The sequence below is a fragment of the Clarias gariepinus genome, chromosome 9 (assembly GCF_024256425.1).
Source record: "Clarias gariepinus isolate MV-2021 ecotype Netherlands chromosome 9, CGAR_prim_01v2, whole genome shotgun sequence".
NCBI classification, from domain to species: Eukaryota; Metazoa; Chordata; class Actinopteri; order Siluriformes; family Clariidae; genus Clarias; species Clarias gariepinus.
In genome coordinates, this window is record NC_071108.1 from 15969288 (window position 1) to 15988723 (window position 19436).

At 35.3% G+C, this 19436-nt stretch overlaps 1 protein-coding gene and 2 non-coding genes across 3 annotated transcripts; all 3 read right to left on the reverse strand.

Moving 5' to 3' along the window:
* Positions 1-361: 361 nt before the first annotated feature.
* On the reverse strand, positions 362-433 carry trnah-gug (transfer RNA histidin (anticodon GUG)). The gene has a single exon. It is a non-coding gene; the product is annotated as a tRNA-His (tRNA).
* A 213-nt stretch (positions 434-646) lies between these two features.
* On the reverse strand, positions 647-718 carry trnah-gug (transfer RNA histidin (anticodon GUG)). The gene has a single exon. It is a non-coding gene; the product is annotated as a tRNA-His (tRNA).
* Positions 719-1229: 511 nt separating this feature from the next.
* On the reverse strand, positions 1230-13494 carry nt5dc2 (5'-nucleotidase domain containing 2). Its single transcript, XM_053503826.1, has 14 exons — positions 13091-13494; positions 12333-12517; positions 11916-11990; positions 11764-11819; positions 11116-11209; positions 10690-10818; positions 9447-9507; positions 7369-7471; positions 7105-7206; positions 6921-7002; positions 5876-5962; positions 3969-4109; positions 3486-3550; positions 1230-2361 (listed from the first exon to the last, which is right to left on the reverse strand). Exons 1-14 carry the CDS (start codon positions 13407-13409, stop codon positions 2100-2102), a joined length of 1761 nt encoding a protein of 586 aa, XP_053359801.1. The 5' UTR covers positions 13410-13494; the 3' UTR covers positions 1230-2099.
* Between the last annotated feature and the right edge of the window lie 5942 nt (positions 13495-19436).

Here is a 19436-nt window from a genome sequence, read left to right on the forward strand (position 1 = left end):
CGCTGCGGTCAAAAAAATAACAGTCGAATACTTATGTCAGTTTGAAGCTGTGCTATTTATTGTCACTAGGAGTGAGATTATATATATATATATATATATATATATATATATATATATATATATAAATAAATAAAACGAATGTACAAATGATAAATGTTTATTTAACAAAGTTATTTGTGCGGATATGTTAGATTTTTAAGCGTATAAAACAAACAAAAAAATGCGACAAGAAGTCAAATTATTAAAAACTTTTGTGTAGCATTAACCTAAATGCGAGCCGATAATATTGTGATTTTGCAAAAGAATCGATAGGTAGCACAGTAAATAAAGTGAACGTGGTAGAAGGCAGAAAAAATAACACTGCCGTGACCCGGATTCGAACCGGGGTTGCTGCGGCCACAACGCAGAGTACTAACCACTATACGATCACGGCGAGCTACTTCATATGAGGGAACATCCTGTAGAGTGGGATGAGAAAGGAGGGGGGCGGTGATGAGGCTGTGGTGAGGAAAATAAAGACAATAAGGAGGGGACCGGGAGAGAAAATGTTGAAGATACAAATGATAAATTATAATTTTATTTTATGACACGATTTACATACATACAAAATAATAAAATTCACGGGATAAAAAATGTTTATCAGTACTGCCGTGACCCGGATTCGAACCGGGGTTGCTGCGGCCACAACGCAGAGTACTAACCACTATACGATCACGGCGAGCTAACTGACAACTGTGACGACAGCTTCGCAAAAAATCCATTAAGAATTTCCGATTTTTAACTGACTTAATGGTATTTATTGAAATGTTTGGAAACACGTCATGCACAACTCTTTTTCTTTTCTTTTTAAGATATTATGACACTGCATTTCCATTAATACTTTATATATAAAAAAAAAATCATGCGACAACCATACAAACTAATGATCCAGTGAATGACAGACGGTTTGTTAAATGGATTGTCAATGAGAGGGGTCAGAGAAGAATGGCAAGACGAAGCTCGCATGAAGCTGACAGGAACATGTTTAGTCTTGAGGTGGCTGGAGTGCCATAGCAGATGACCACATCCGGTTTGCTTAACTTCAGGAAAAGGAAGCTGATGTGGGCACAGACTCTCAGAAGAATAAAAGTTTATGTCAAAGATCACTCAGTAAGCTACTGCTACAGTTGGTTTATAGGACCACTTGTTTCTATTAAAGTGTCTATAGAAATAAAATGCATGACAAGAAGTGACAAATTCTCTTTTTTATTTGAAGTTGTAGAGAACAGCTATTAATATATGGGATGTGCTATTTTAATTGGTTAGTTTGACAAACCAATGCTAAGACTTTGTAAAGAATATCAAAACATAAACAAATTAACACTGTTGATAATAGCTAACGGACATGATGTGCCATTCAATCGGTTAGTTTAACAACTAATGCTTATACTTGGTTTGTGGGGAAGAAGCTGAGGACCCTTAGTGGACATTGGGCCCAAAAAGACCATTTAAGAAAATAAAAAAGGTCCAGAATGACAACTGTGCACAGCACCCCTGACGTTAAGTACACCGTGGTTAAAAAAAAAAAAAAAAAAAAAAGTGTTTGAAGAACACTATTATATACACCATTTTGTGCACTTCTCTTACTTTTACCTGAAAAACAAAAAGCAAGCCCAAAGCATGCAATGTTTTTACACTGTACCTTGTAGAACAGATAAAAATAAAACAGGCAGTCAATGCCATTGTAAAGAACTTCCTAAAAAAAACTGAACACAATTGTGCGTCACAAGCCAAACATCAGGATTCCATTTCTGGTCCTTGTAAATGCTGACGATGCAGCGTAACAGATGTTCCAGTAGATGGTGCAGTTATGATCGGAACACTCGCTTAAATAGAAAATGACCCTAAAGATCAGCACTTTAAATTAAACACCATGAGAGGTTGGTTTCTGCCTTACACTTGGGGTTGAAGTACTGACATTCAATGACTGTTGATCAATTTTTATGCTCTGCACTCATCTATAACTTTACCCTGATTTACACGACAATTTGTAACACATGGCAAGTTCGTAAGTCGAGTTAAATTTGTGCGTCACTAGACAGCGCATACAGCAAACTGTTTTAGCGTATGTGGGCCATCTCCTCCAGGAACGGCGTCTTCATGCACCCAGTGCAGAGTTGGTCCATCCAGAGAGGTGCCTCGTGCTGCAGAGGAGTGCGTCGCGGGTAGAAAGTGTACGAAAGATCGTAGTTCAGAAGGCAGCTGATGGAGGCCATGTAGAGGTCAGAAAAACGGCAAAGTCTGCGAGAAAAGTAGGTAGGATTGTGGCATGTACGGAAGATGCTGCCAAACTGCGGGTTGAACAGGTTTTTGGTGACAGCCCTGTTAAAATATCAAAACAAACAAATTAAAAAGGTGTTTGGGAATAAAATATACCCTTTGTTAAAGCACACATATAATCATATCAAACCATAAATACAATTAGAAAATACCATTTGTAATTGTTAAAAAGGGCAATTTTTGTATTAAGGCAGTGGTTTTGGGCGGACAAATGTATGCAGAACAGCAGAACATAAAGGAAGCCTCCTTTATACTTGGGCAAAACTAAAACCACAAAACCATGCATACTTAATGTAATAATTGTGCCAACCATTTATGACAATATGCCTAAACACACCAGGACAAAGTAATGCAATTTTGTTCTGATTTTATGCCAGACTTTTTTACTGGACAACTCTCCCAAACAGCTCTCAGTAGTTAGGAAATTGTACATCTTTAGAAGAAATAACTGCTCAGTGCAAAATAAAATAAAATACAGAAGTGCCGACTGTACAAGTTCCACACTTACCCGCGTAATTAAACCTCTTTTAAGCAAAGAAAGCAGAAGTCATGAGGTTCAACATTTGTCAGTCAAAGAGAAAAATAACAGATTTTTTTTTTACCACAGAATGGGTATCTTGGCAGACTAGACAGATTAATGTATAGATCATCAAACATGTAGTAACTGAACTGATAGTTAACAGCAGTCTGCAGAGATGTGGCTGTCCAATCTGCAGTCTGGTGTTGCATATTGTATATTGCACTGCAGTTCAATTTGTTAAAGACTTGTCATAATTCGGTAATCATTCTTTCTTTACACCTGAAAACAAGGAAAATTGCATCTCTTTTTCAGGCGTCTTTTATATTGCTGTGGAAATAAGCCAAAAATGCTCTGGGTTAAAAAATAAAAAAAATGGAGTGAAAGCAAAAGACTATTCTATTTTGGAATATGACATTGGTGATCGCCATAGCTTTCAAAGTAGGTTTTACAAATAGGATAGAATCATCAGTACAGCAACAGCTTGACAATGTTTATGGAATTTAAGGAAGAGGAGGAGTGCTATAACACTATCATAGAAAGAATCATAACCATATCCTATCTTGCTTCTTTCTCACATGAGCAAGAACTTTAAGTGACTGATACTGCCTAATCAATTTTCTTGGTAGACAGATTTTAGGCCACTCACCGAAACTCTTCCCGCTCTTTCTGCCATTCTTCAAGGACTTTTTTGGACTCTGCATCACGATACATCTAGAATACATGTAAATAATACCAAATCACTATTAACTATACAATCATGGTTCTGCAAAGAAGAAAAAAAAGAGAAGGTAGTTTAAAAGCAGAATTGTCTTTAAAATTATGTAAAAAAAATTAAATCTTTTAACGTGTAGCTCAGCCATGACTGAGTGTGTGCCAGTAATTTTTTTTGTTTGTATTTTTAAGAGCTTCTAAACAACCAATAATGATGGGGGAAAAAAAAAAAATCAAGTGCTCATCAATTTGTTCTAAAGAAAACTTAAATTCAAAAATTAATATTTAAAACCAATCACTTTCTGCTACTGCAATGTATTACACTGCTAACCTGATATGGAGTTGGATATGGTTAGTGTTTTACATCATGAATTATAACAGCATCAAGAACATGTTTTGATTGTAGTGCAGTTTGTACCTGCATACGCTCCAGAAGGCCGGTGAGAGCCTGAAGCCAGGTAAGACTCTGTGCATACTGCTCAGTGTTCACCACCTTTGTCTCCACCTCCAGCTCAGGAACAATTGCACCAGTCCGCCAGCCATGGCGCAGCATTAAGTCCTACACGCAGGTCATTTAATATTACCACAGATAAAAAAAAAATTCAGACCTTACTAAATGATGGTGGAGCATCTACAGTTGAAGTCAGAAGTTTGCATACATTTAGGTTTAAGTCAATAAATAAGATTTTTACAACCACTCCACAGATTTAATGCTTAAGTTCTGGCACATAAATTAGGACAACTTTATGCATAACAAGTAAACCAACAAATCAATACAAACAATACTACAATTATCTATATCACAATTTGCGTCGTTAAAAAAATGTACATGCATCTAGCTAAATGTGCCTTTAAACAGCTTGGACAGTTCCAGAAAATTATGTCATGATTTTAGAAGCTTCTAAAGAAGATGACAGGCTAATTGACATCATTCGATTTAACAGATTCCTCATTTATTCATATCCACTCATTCTCTTGGACTCTCAGATCCTCTTTAGCTATTCAACTCAACACATCCACTGCCCATCTAAGTTCCATGGGGTCTGGAGCCTTCAGCCATCCTGTTCCCTGCCTCTGAAACTCCCTGCCTCAGTACATCTGAAATATTGACATTCTTTCCAGTTTTAAATCCTGGCTTAAAATAGACTTTTTAATATTGAATTTAATTTAAATCTTATCCTATTGGTTTCTTAATGTGGTATTTAAGGAATGCCTTTTTTTTCTACTGTATTTTATAGATGCACACACACACACACACACACAAGGACAAAAAAATATATATAAAATGTAATATTATATATATCACACACACACGCGTACTGTAAACACACGCTTTTTGTCAGCATGGGTAAAACCAAAGAAATCAGCCAAGCACCAAAAGGGGAAAAAGAAGAAAATGTGGACCTCCACAAATCTGAAGCAATTTTCAAATGCCTGAAGGTACCACTTTCAGCTGTACAAACAATACTACGCAAGTATAAACACCACAAGACCACACAACCATCATCGCTCAGGAAGGAGACACATTCTGTCTCCTAGTGATAATTGCACTTTGATATGAAAAGTACAAATCAATCCCAGAACAGAAGGGAATGGTGCATTTCACAAAGTAGACGGCGTCATGAGGAAGGAAGATTATGTGAAGCAACATCATTGGACAGCCAGGAAGATAAAGGTTGGTCAAAAATGTGTTTTCCTAATGAACAATGACTCCAGCCATATTTCTAAAGTTGTGGCATTATGACTTAAGGACAACAAAGTTGAAGTACTGGAGTGGCCTAATAATAATCCAAAAAAAAAAAATTTAGTCTTGACTAAAAAAAGCATGTGCGAGCAAGGAGGGCTACAAACCTAAGTCTGTTACACCAATTCTGTGAGAAGAAATGGGATAAAAGTCCAGCAATTTATTGTAAGAAACTTGTGAAAGACTCCCCTAATGCTACCCAAAATGTTTGACCCAATTTAAATAACCGAAAAAAAGCTATTTTTACCAAATATTAACTAAGTGTATGTTAAGTTCTGTGACACTGGGAATGTGAAGAAAGAACTAAAAGCTTAAATGAATCTGTCTACAATTATTCTGAGATTTTAACCTAACTAATTAAGAAAAAACATGTTTACTAGGATTAAATATTGGAAATTGTGGAAAATTAAGTTAAATTTAGATTTAGATAAGGTGTATGAATTCACCTGACTTCAACTGTATAAATCAGGTCAGATAGTAATGACCAGCAGTTAGATAAAAAAAGTAAACTGTGTCATGGAACACTAAACACATGCACACTTGCTATGCAGTCGAAGCAAATACAAGTCACAATGACTCACTGCCAAGTCGCTGTAAAGATGGTCCCCAAAATAGAGCACTCTGGATCCACGCCACCCTGTCAGTTTCAGAAAATCAACAAGGTTTCCCTGAAAAAAAGAGGCAAAACAAATATTTAAGTGTTCTAGACAGTGGACTGCAAATAATGAGTCTGGCTTTGAGAGACTGATTTATTGAGGGGTTGATACATTGATTTATTTTACTGCATAATTAGGAATTAGAACTGGTGTAGTAACTACTCTACCAGACCACTCTGCTGATGACATAGCAAGCCGCTGTTTACTGGCTCTGACCAAGACACCAATAAAAGCTCACAGTTCAAAGGGTGCTGGGCTCTAGTGTCAGGCAAGTCTATTAAATCCCACCCATAAAAGGAATTCTGATATTCTCCTTAAAGAGCTTAGAAGAAGGATGACAGTGTGCCCTGGCTTGTAAAAACATTAACTAATTGCACCTAATATGCATTTATATTCACTTGGTATCAGAATGTTCTAATAGGCCTTTGATAACTGTTAGCTGAAGAATCTGGCAAGACATAGCAGTTTACAACAAAGCAAGACCTACTAGCAGGGAGCAAGAAAAGGTCATTCTCACAGCAAGTCATCAAAGGGCAGTATTTTGGATCACCAGCCCCCAAAGGCCTTTTAATTCAGATTAGTCAAAAGACTATGTGCACAACTGAGACACAAGTAACTCTGCTAAAGTGGATTTACACTATAACCAGAGTTGAAAGTAGGATTTTTTTCCAAATCAGATTCATTAGTAAAGCTTATGTTTAAACCTAATAAGTATGGAACAATAAACTAGATTTCACAACATCTTGACTTGCTTTGCATGAATAAATTCTGGTTTCAATTAGTCACAGATGACGAACTCTCAACGGCACAGGCCTACGTGATTTGGCAGTTTAACACACTGTGAACTGCCAGGAATTGGCTAATACCATGTTTGATGAATAACACCAAGTCAACAAAAGGCTGGTTCACACAAACTGCATGGCTTTAAAACATGTTCCAACAAAAATATTTTTACCAGTAATATTTTTACCTGTTTGTAAATCTGCCCTTTGTCCAAACGCTTGATCTTGTCCCATTGGAGGACACCATTACTGTCCAGTCTTCTGAAAGGTCTTACAGATAGAGAACAAAGCAATTGGTCAAATTACACAGCACATGTTCACAATGACATTTCACACATTGGTCACTAGTCATCTCTCAGTCTGTTAACTTACTTCACACAGTCATTGAAAAAGTGTGGCTTCTCAGCTTGAACAATAACAACATCGAAGAAATCCCTCCAGTCTTTTCCCACCATGTGCTTCATGCCCTTGTCTCTGAAATGGTTTAAGCAAAATAGGAATAAGCAAATACCTCAGCACTATCAACTGTGGCTGCTCGATATTGCTTGGAGACACACCGTCTTGTCTGCGCATGCTGCATCACAAACACAGTAGACTACAAAAGAAGCACAGTCATAATCTCGAAAGAAAACTTACACAAAGCTGAAGGGGCTATTGGTAATAAGGAAAAGCTTTTTCCCGTGGCTGGCAAGTCGATGCAGCACTGCATAGGTCTCATCTCCTCTGAGGATATATTTCTCTGCATAGAGAAAAACAAAGGGAAATAAATCTTAGTAATGGAAAATTGTGCTTGTCCAAACAGTAGCCATTCCAAATTATGATTCAGGAGCATTAGTCAGTGAATGTTTGTAAATGCTGAAAGATAAGAATGGCTACATGGTGTGCTCGGTACACAAAAAGACAAAACCCATTAGCACAGGAAGGGCACTCTGTGATACAGATCGCGACAGCAAAGCTATATTTTATGTCTGGAAACACTAATACATTATTATCAGCTAAATAATTAAATAAATAAAAAATTATAGCATTTACTAACATGGAGAAGAAAAAAAAACACTTTTGTGTTAAGATTGCTCCCTCCCTGTGTATTTATTTCTGTGTAGCTAGCTATGAGCTTAATCTGATATTTATTGCTCTAATGCCAGCTAGGTAACATCAGCAAACTTGCATGTCACAACCTAATGCTTCAGGAAAGATTTTTAAAAGACACATGCATAGTTTAATACCATATACTCTAATAATATATATCATACTAAAATTATTAATACTGTTTTGTAAAAGATACTGAATAAAAGACAGTAGTAAACACATAAGCTGCTACATTGAATATTTCCAAAACAGGTTAGTTTTCCCACCAGCTTCCCTTTTTTCTCTTTCTACTAAAATTAAGACTAAAAACCTTGCATAATTAAAAAACCCCAAAGCACAAACTCCCCTATCCAGAAGACTTTCCCCTACAGCGGAAATGATACTGCTTTAGTTCACTGCTCTGCAACTAACCGTCTAAAAATGTTAAAGTGTCTTCCAACAGAAAGCTGTGTTTTTTCATTGCTCAAGAACAATAAACCCACATACTGTTAGCCTTCATTATTGTGAGCAACCACCGAGTAAATAAGTGTATTTAATATTGCGTCTAATATTGAGAATGACAGCCAATCAGAATTAGAACAATTCATCATGTAAACACTAACAAAGACCGTCTGACCCGATCAGGCCCAATTGTAATGAATTTTCCTTGAGAATGAGAGGGGTTGTGTTAAACCTTTGATAATCTATTCAATAGATAATTTTTCTCTTGTTGGAATATATAAAATCTTCCTTAACCAGTTTGCCCCATGTGGTGATGGTAACATTAGGTGATGAGGCGAACTTCCAGGAAGGAAATTTTGCCTCTAAATATAGAGCTACCAACAGAGAATAGGAATCAGCTTTGGTTCAAAATTTTGTTAATGCTACTTATATAAGCATGTTGTTTTTTGGGTTTTTTTGCACACTACTTGCACTTTTTGCCCTGAAGACTTGCCCTGCTGCACGCACTGGACTGTGATCTAAAAGCAGGGCTTTCCCTGTGCATCTGTTTGTAATAGTTTCAATAAAAAATTTCCCCTCTTCTGTTAGTACAATACATGAAGGAATAAATGTTGTATTTTCAGCATTTTGAGTAACATTTTGTGCTGACTTCCGTTTCCATGGGGTTGAACTAATGGCTGCACTACATAGAGAGTACAATGCCATTTTGTATTTGGTTAACAGGAAATTATTTGGGATTCGGCCCAACTGCTTGTTGGTGGGGTTTAGGAAACAACACTATATCTCCATAAAGACAGTTAATAATGTGTCTAAATGTTATTTTTGTTTGTCAAAATAGCTTATTTGTTATCTGCTTTAAAAATACAAAATATAACTTCTGACCTTAAAAAAATAAAGCAACATTCATTCATTTTAAGATTCTGTAAGACATAATTTCCTGTTTATTCTTTTATTGAACACATCTACATAAAAGAAACTGATTGTACCATACTGATCTACCAACATGGTAGAGCCTAGTTTTAAAAAGCAAACACTGGGTGCAACACAGGAAATTCTGAGTCTGCTTAAGCCACAATCTGTTTATATTTCACATACATCAGTATGACGTAAGTAGAAGTATGAACGCACAAAGCCATGTGTTAAAAAACATGAATCAGCAATTACTGAAAACACTGAACTCTTACCTAAATCTTGCATGACCCACTTGTACATGTACCCCTTGATATGCACCATACCAACAGCTTCCTGAGAAATAAAACAAAACAAAAAAAAAAAAAAAACAGTTATGACAAAATGCTTCAGATAGTAACAGTTGGACAATCAAACTGCCACAGTCTTGGGTCCTGAGTAAACAACATGGATTAAACAGCATTTTCCCCATCTCTGCAATCCTCAATATGTTTACCCCAAAACCAAAAAGTGCTTTAGACCAACTTCTGACGCACAGCCAGTTAGGCGTGGACAGAACAGTGTGTTCCAGACTTGTGTGTGTATAGTGCAAACATGCCATGGTTGAAAACTTCTTTTCAACATGTGCTGATCTAGAGATAGCAACATACTTTTTGTCTGTAACTGCTGAAAATTTAGATTTTATGGTTACTATAGCTAACTGGAGTGGTGTATCTGAGTCATATGACATGCAAACCATCAAAATAGACAAGTACGATAAAATGAAAAAAAATAATAATAATTTGCAGCTGGCATGACTATTATTTGTTTCCTTCTTCCAGTTATTAAGCACGCCTAGACATGAAAATGACAAAAGTTTATGACTGCCAAGACCCCCAATAGACCTGGCTGAGCTGGTCAAAAAGACATGGGTTTACAGTAAATAATTTGGTGTCTATTTATTTTTTTATGTCTGTGAATAAACAGGATGAGGGTGAGGATAATTCAGCACAACTTGTTTCTGCTCGCGGCTGCTCAGTGGGAGCATAGGCAAGCCCTTCAGAAAGTCAGGGGGGATGGGAAAAGTACAAAGAAAAGACTTCATCAAGCTCTAGCTGAGAACTGAGCAGCAACAAAACAATCACCCTGGAACCAAATTCTGCACGAGGTGTGGTTTCACATGACGGAACAAATGGGGGTTTCGTCAGAAAGTCGTCCAGAAATTACAGACATTCCAAAAACATTAAAAAAATATACTTAACAAAACTACCAAAATAAATAACATACACAATTTAAAAAGGTGTAAATCTTAATCTAACTGTAAAGAAAAAGCTTTAAAGTTATATGCTTTTAATAGATATTTAATCTTTTTATTGAATAAATATTTACATTTTACTGCATATGTCCAAAGACGACAACACTTAAATGTTGCACATAAACGAATTGGACCCAAACTTTTTGATTTTAAAATCCCACAACTGCCAAATATACTTTATAAACAGTATAGATAGTTTGCTAACTTTTGTTGTGCACACTTACAGACACATCTTTGTAGAGGTGCTCGGGGTCATATTCTATGTCATTGGAGATAAAATAGTCATTAACAGAAGCCAAAAGTGTCATCTCTGGGATGGAAAACACGTCCATGAACTGCTTCATCCTGGGTCCCTGAAAAACGCACACAAAACAATTGCATTACAAAGAAACTGGGGCCAAATCATACTGTGTGAACAACAAAGACCACCCTATTTTTTTCAGAGTAGCAGGATTTATTACAATTGTTTAACTACTACCATTGAATGAAAACAAATAGAAAAAAAGACAATGCTTTGCATTACATGAATTGATGAAAAGTGTAAACACCAAATGTTCTTAACTGAGTGGGATGTGTAAATATCCTCAATAAATACCTCATGAACCACAATATCTTTTTTAATTTGGTAACAGACGAAAAAGAACAGTAACCTTTCCATAGAAGCCGCTGACTTGGTGGAGAGGGATGTGATTAGAGCCTCCATACAACTGCATGACCTCATCATCTGGAACAGGCTTCAGACCCCTTTGAGGAAAAGGTCTCAATTAGGGATCTGAATTTTATTTAAACTTGCGTTTAAATGGTTAAAGTCAAAAAAAAAAAAAAAAAATATATATATATATATATATATATATATATATATATATATATATATATACACACATATATATATACACATATATATACACATATATATATATATATATATATATATATATATATGTGTGTGTATATATATATATATATATATATATATATATAAAGAACAATTAAGTGCATGGTATCATGGACATGTTGTGCCTTTCAAAAAAAAAATCCTTTTGGCTCATTCTTTTGCAGTGGCCAGTGATTTCTACACTGTACATGGTGTAGAAATAATATGGTGTAAAAAGGGCATTTAAAAATGAATAAGCATGCTAATTTAAAATAGTTCAGTGCCAATCAGCAAAAGCAATTTGTTGAAATATTGTTATTGGAGGTCAGACAGTTGGTAGGCAATCCAACAAAATGAACACCTAACACATCCCCCATTTCACTGAGCTAATAAAATATTATAGAAATATAGCAAGACGACTTACCTATACACAGTGCCTAGCTGAATGTAATGGAAAGCATCTATTTTCATCAGCAGTCCCTATGGTGGGGAAAAAAAAAAACTTATTAGTGTAAAACTATTAGTGACTGGTACATATGTATAGACATGTTTAATTTACTGTGCGTGTGCATATACCTTCTGGATATCATAATGAAGGCCTCGAATTGCGAAGTTGGGGATATATCTGTATTTGCTGATACCTTGAGGATACTGTTCAGGGAAAAAAGTTTATGTCATTATGCTATGATTTGTTAAAATTACTAAAGTTACTAAAATTACCCTGACGGCAACTGTAAAGAACTTATACATGGAACTGTAAGAGTTCAGAAACTCCTTTACTTTTTATAAGAGATAGAAATTTACAATCTTGAAACCTGTTATTTTAAGACAAATATAAAATGTAAAGCCAGGGTTTTTTTTTTTTCCATAAAATTGATAACCATAAGATCTGTTCAGAGGACTTTTTTTTTCTTAACCTTTTTTTAAAGACTTGACTGCATTCACTTTTTGACATTTCTATAATCATGGTTTTACAGAAAACAGACCACACACCTTGTAGTGCTCTATAAGAAACTCTCTGGCTTTGTTGTAGATCATCTCATCAAGAGTATTTGAGTAGAGTGCCAGGGTGTAATCATAATCAAAACCATAGATGTCCACCTCATCCAAGTTCACTTCGTTGTTGGCATAGATAGTGGAGGGGTTAAGAAGGCTACACACTCCAGGAGGAATCAAATCTGAAGTAAAAAAACAAAACAAAACAAACAAAAAAAAAAACACATGAGCATGTTAGCCATAAACATATCAGGCAATCACACATGGCAGCACTTCTCCAATTCTCATGAGCAGGATAAGACCAAGTTCTCCTGTGGTCAAACATGCATCTGTGTTTTGTTCTTATCATAAATAAACTACGCTGTATGGAAGTGGGATATGTTTCACACATGTAAATAAACTAAACTTGATAAGATATTCTCTGATATTGGCAGGTTACGCCCCTGACCTCAAGTTTACTTTTTAGTAATAAACAAAGTAAGGCCGTTTCTGGTAGCTTATTTGTTTGCAGAGCGCTTTTACAGGTTGGGAAATATTTAGTCTGGAAAGGCAAAGGCCTGTCATGTATATAACAATGACTGACAATAACAATGTTGTTTTAAAACCCAACACGCCCCATGGTTCAGCCTTGGATAATAACAGTAATTATCAGTAAAGCGGAATGAGAAAGTCGGCACACAGACTCTTTAATACCGCTTTGCCCTAAACATGCGCTAGCAAAAAACAGCATTAAAGGACTTTTCTCTCAGACTTACCGTGCACCAGGCGCTTCATTTCGTTGTATCTCGCCCATAAGTAAGTTTTCTGGTCGATCTGTGGGGCGGTCGAAGAAAACGATCTCCCAGATTTAGGGAAAGATTCCTCGGTCTTCGCTTTCCCACTGCCATGGTGGTGTCTGTGCTGCGCGGTCACTGTGTTTGTTGCACACTTTTGTCCATCTTTGCAGCATTTCTGTTCGTTTTGGGTCGAACTCGTTGCAAAGCTTGCGCAGAAAGCGACTGGGTTTTTTAATCTAGCACTACTGGCTTTCTGCCACAAATCGTAGCTGATATTTAACAGCCTTCTTCGAGACATTTTCGTGACGAACTGTGGTGCTCCCCTCGACTGCTTGACTTGTTTACCACGCTGCTCTGTGCTGCTCTGTTTTTTGTACAGTACACTGTGTACACCCAGGCAGCAGCTGCGCCCGAAAAGATAAAAAGAGGCGTTACCTTGGAGTTACTAGCCAATCCCGTGAAGGCCTAACGATTATTGACATTGTACTCGGCCACTGGCTGTGGAGAATGCTTTTTCGATAAGTAAGGGCTTGTTTCCCGGAGGAAAACGTGTTTGTGTGCCAGTTCAACCAATACGTGGCAGATGTAGTAACTTGAGCCACATTTCACGCGAGACGATTGGTCAGGCCTCGGCATGAGTGACAGTTGCTCCAGCCTACATGTGCTACGTGACGAGCACGTACGCTTTTGTGTGTTTTGTTATCGGGGGGTTCTTGCTGTTCCTGTTTAGTTCCTAGGGCAGATTCGGTGCAAGATAGAAACGCAGTCACGCTGCGAAATATGTGAAATAAGGAAAAAGTCGTGTCAGTTGAGTTGTTGGGGCAGGATGACCCTAATAACGACATAGCCTCGGGCAAAAATTCGATCAAAAGCACTTTTTTTTTTAAACAAAGGCAGTTAAGAGTCGACAAAACCTGAATCAACGTGTTCACCAATTTTCAGAGGAAACGATGGTTTGAGAGCCAGCGCCCCAGCTAATCTATTATTTTAAACTAATAGATTAACAAAGTCAAACAAATCAAACAAATCTCGCTTAACCAATCAAACTGATCATCTCTGGCAAAGTGCACAACACTGACACCTCATTGATTAGTTTGCAAAAGAAACTGATCTGATCTATTTTTACATCCACATTTTTGATCAAGCGTTTATGTTGCAAACAAATGTAATTTAATAATCAATGCGTGCAATTACAATGATTGCATCCCTCAAATACATTTACGACCTTTCTAGTCTTTTTAATAACATCCTTTATAATCAGGAAAATGGAATGCAACATTAGTGACATGTCGACAGTGTGTCACACTCAAAAGCAAAGCATGCATTACATTCCTTTTACAACTGCAGTGAAAAGCAGCCAGTCTTAAAGATATATTGAGCTTATTTTATCGAAGATTTTGTCCCCATAAAATTTTCACGTGTGCATAAATTGGAAGAAACTAAATTCTACAAGGGACTGTAAATGTAGGAAATAAATTCCATGCATACATCTAAAAGCTTAATTTTTAGTTTTTATACATAAACCCATAGAGGTATACCCATTGATTTATGCAAAAGTATGCGGCGTGGGTACAAAGCATGTAACTGCTATTTAAAATAATAATAATAATAATAATATAAAAACTGACAAAAAAAAAGTGTTTGGTGATAACCGTGCAAAAAAATCATATAAAAAAAACTTCCAGCTTTATTTTTATTTTAACAGAAGTATTTTGGGGGAATATGTTATACTATACAAATTGTTGTTATTAAATATAGATTTCAATTATATTTTAATACATACAAATATACATTGTGATTGTGAGGTTAATACAAGCCAAATACATATTTAAATGTTGAATGCATTGTTTTTAAATAGTATCCATCTTAAAAAAAAAATGCATGCTGCTGCAATACATTTTACTATGCCTTTTTGTTTTTGATTAATAATAAAACAGGGGAAAAGCAAGAAATGCAATCTGAATACGGTATCTCGTATTCAAGATGCAAATGCAAATCATGTCTTGCACTTCTCTTTAGTAAAAAAGCAATCATTGGGTTTGAATGAAATGCTGAAGGCATATCACACATAAATGTAGTTTACTTTGCTGCAGTACCATCCTAATATTATTCCAGGCCCCTAGGTAATAACCAAAAAAAACAACAATTGGTGGACCACAGTCTCAGCAAAGTTTGTTAGTCTGCTAAACAGAGTACTTTAATGTAGCAGAGCTAATCGGTATATTAAAATAACTTGCTATAAATCAGTGATTCCAGTTATTAAAACATCATTGTTGCTTCTGTAACAGCTTGTCTCTTGTGGCTCATCCAAACACATGTATTTTTGTTCATTATTAAGGCAGCTCATCAGATCAGTGATTACTTCCTGGATAAAATATATTTGTTTATAAAATGATGAAATTCGTGTTTATTCTCTGTCTCTCATCTGTTTAGGGCCCAAAGTATTAATTAAAAGTGGCATAGTTAGTTGCCATTAACAAAATCTAACCATTTTAGACTTATCCATGTCTTATTTGTCTAACAGTTAAGCATGAAAAGATAACTGTTGTCAACATTTAGGCATGTTAGTTGCTTATCAGGACCTTTTTAAGCAAGGAATTTAATGTACCTGCAACTTTTTTTTTGTTGTGCAAATTGTTAATCACTGATGAAAGAGGGAAAATGTAAAAGGAAGGTACACTTAAGTAAACTTAAAAATTACAAAATATAAAAATGCATGGCAAATGAGTTCATAATACTGTATGAAATAGCCTTAATGTAAAAGACAAAGAGATTACACGTTATGTCCCTTACACTTCGTCAAAAAAGACAAACAATAACCTGTGTTGACTAATTTGTATTAAAAAAAAGAAAGAAAACCTGTTTTAAAAATTAGATTCATCTAGACTGTCAAAAACTGTGTCAACGTGAGAAATTCTAGTCAAACACCTACACCTACAAAGTTAGCTGATTTTGGAATTTGCTCTCCCTGGCAAACATATCACCTTTGGATGAAGACATGTTTTTATTCAAGAGTTGAAACTTTGACACAAACTATTTGAGCAACAGATGTTCATTATTTCTCTGAAGCAGACACTTTAAAATTTCTATTTACATACTATCTTGTTTTCTGTGTCCAAAGCTTCTAAATGTAACTTCAACACAATGAAGTGTAGCTGGAGCAATAGACTGTGATAAAGACAAATTGTGACTAAATTGTGACTGTGACAAATTATACAAAGCTTTGTAAAAAAAAACTTTTTAAAATTGAATTATTCATCTGGAATCATGTGCGATGTAAAACTCTTTTATGAGATTTGTTATAGTTTCAGATTTCTTTTTTGCTGTCTTAAGAAAAATCTACCTGTCTAACTAGAATTCATGTCCATATGTACATCAGGGCTATCTGTCAGTGCTGAGCTTATTAATGTCTTCCTCTTGTGCATAGGTGCTTTAGTCTCTCTGGGGCATATTTGTGTGTTTGTGTTTAATTCAATACAGTTAAGAGATTCAATCTAAAATTTAGAGCTCAATATTGATTGCCTGTTCTTCAGACCCAAATTGATTGCTACATTCCTTTGGACTTCTTAACTCACCAGAGCTTTCAAGTGAGATGAGAATCAGCCTTTTTTTAGCTGAAGGCAGAATACCAACATTCTATCTGAATATTTTCTGTAAATGGAATATGTGATACAGCAAGTTTAAAAAAAAAAACAAAGAAAAAAAGTGGTTTTCTGTGTATCTTTGATTTACCTTTATTATTTTATTTCAGTTCTTATTTGCATAAAAACACTCTTGTCAGTAATTGTGGACTGTCCTCATTTAGGTTTCCAGAAATGATTGACTGGAAGTGGCAGTAAAAAAAACAATTTACTGATGTACATAAGATGTACATTGTACATTTTTTTACTTATTTCATGCAAATCATAACAGTACACTAATTTTTCCTAATTTTTTTAGTACACTAAACTTTTATACATGCTGGGTGATATGCTACAGTAGGTTAATGAGAACATGAGAAAGTGAGTTAAATGTGAAGAAAATAAAAACAAGATTGTACGTCTTTGTCAGTTATACAAAGTAATATCAGTGTGTGTGGTCATTAAAATTACTGAAAGCTTCCATGAGCTGAATGCAAACAGATATTTACAAGCGTGGAGTAATGAATCAATTCAGAAACTGCTACCCATGAAATTTCTGTACTTCTGCAAGCAATGAAGCATGCAAGCTTCCTTTTTTCCCCTCACACACAACCATCTGATATTTGCTTAAGAGTTAAGCTAAATGAGCCATGATCTAAAGTGGGGCTAAATTTAAAAGTAAATGAGCTATAATAAGACAAAGATAAGACAAAGATAAAAAGGCAAAAATAGTTTGCTTTATGCGTATTCTGAAAATGCATTTTGAATAAAAAGTAATTGAAAGGTGATCAAAAATATTCTGTTAGTATCACAGGCCCAACTGTGATTATATTCCTGCATTAATAGTTGAACTTGCATTTAATGTCCACAAACTTGTATGAATTGGTAATATTTAGTAATGCTTTTAAGTGAAATGATCATAATCGTTTGTGTGTGCTGGGAGGTAAGAACTTACTGGTGCTTCATGGAAATCTAAATATGAATAAATCTGTTGAATTTGACAATTATTTCAATTTAACAAAAATGGCTAAATGGTGTATAGAAAATTATTTTATGAATATGAAAAATTTAGTATACAATATATAATCGTAACAGACTTTGAATAAAAAATAGATGCACAGCAATTCAAAATAATTGTCTCGAGGTTATATAAACTTAATTATTTTAAAAGATTTTTTTGTCCCAAACAACAAACATACAGTATGAATTTAATAATTTAAAAAACGAACTCATCTGGGTTAATGCTTGGTAACAAATATATATATATTTCTTTTTTTTTTTTACTTTTTCAAACTTCACCATGTAAATAAAAAACAACTAATACATATATACAGATACAACAAGTAAAAATAAAGAACAAAAGACCACAGTACAATAAAGGAAATTTAAATGACAATTGAAAGTTAGTGATATGGGCATCTGTGTAGAAGTTCATCTAATATGCTATAATGTAGTAAAACATTATGACATTGAAATTAGATTCTTATTTTTCAGCTAATATGTAACTTTCTCTAGTTGATTTTTGTAAGCTTAACTGCACTACTGCCACAACTAATGTTCATATTGGTAAAGTTGCCCAGTAGGCATATTTGAGTCTCTATCAGAAAACTGATTCTGTGGATTTGTGCTAGGATCTTATATACCTTCTGGCAAAAATCGTGTACTTTGTGGTAGACCACGTAGAATAAAAGAATGTCCGTTCTGCTAAGCCACATCTGAAGCAGATAAGTGAGATTTTAGTTATACTTCTGTAATTTAAAGGGGGTAATGTGAAGCTGATGTGAAAAGTTAAAAAGAATTAGTCTGTACCTTGAATTCTGAGTAAATGTAAGTCCATCACAGCTCGGTTCATAGTTTTTCATCCAGCTCTGCTCCCAAATCTCTCTCCGCCAATTGTCTTTTTTGATTAATTCACAGGGTTGGCACAACTGCATTTGAAGATCTTCCCTAAACCTCCATGCAGAACTGTTGTAGGAACTTACACCACTTATACTGATGGACCAAAACCTTCAAGCCATTTCATAGATTTTTAGTTGGGTTTTAGGTTAAGGCTTTGACTAGACCACCCCAGACTGTTTACCATGTTCCTAGCAATTTATTCTATCATAGTTCTAGTTATGTGTTTGGTGTTATGGTCCTGTTGGAATATGAATTTTTAAAACTTTTTACAAATTTCTTTGGGCTCTGTCCCGGAATCCTCTTGTACTTGACGTATACTTCCTTGACCCTACTTCATAATTGGATTGTGTTCCTCTGATTATGAGCAAAAAAATGGCAGGATATTTTAGGCCTCTTTTTGCCGAATTTGCATGCTTTTCTTCTGTTCATTTTTGCAATAACTGTTGCCATTTTCCTGTTGGCCAGAATATACTGTAGTTCTTTCCAAATTCTTATTTTGATCCTTGTGGCCTTTTTCGCCAGTTGAAATTTCTTTTGGTCATGTTATTTAATAAACAGACGGATTATACCAGACTGTATTTGGTGCAATGCACGACAGTACTTTGGGGTATCTTTGAAGGCTTGAAAATCAGTTTACTAATCTTTTTAATGTTGCTGTGTAGATTGTGAATAAAGGGCTATAGGAAACACTTTTTTTTTTAATTCAGGCTATCAGCTCCAAACAAGTGATAAAAAATGTAAATGACCATGTGACCTTAAAGGCAATTGGTTATTTCAGAAATTGTTTAAGGGATGTTATCACAAAT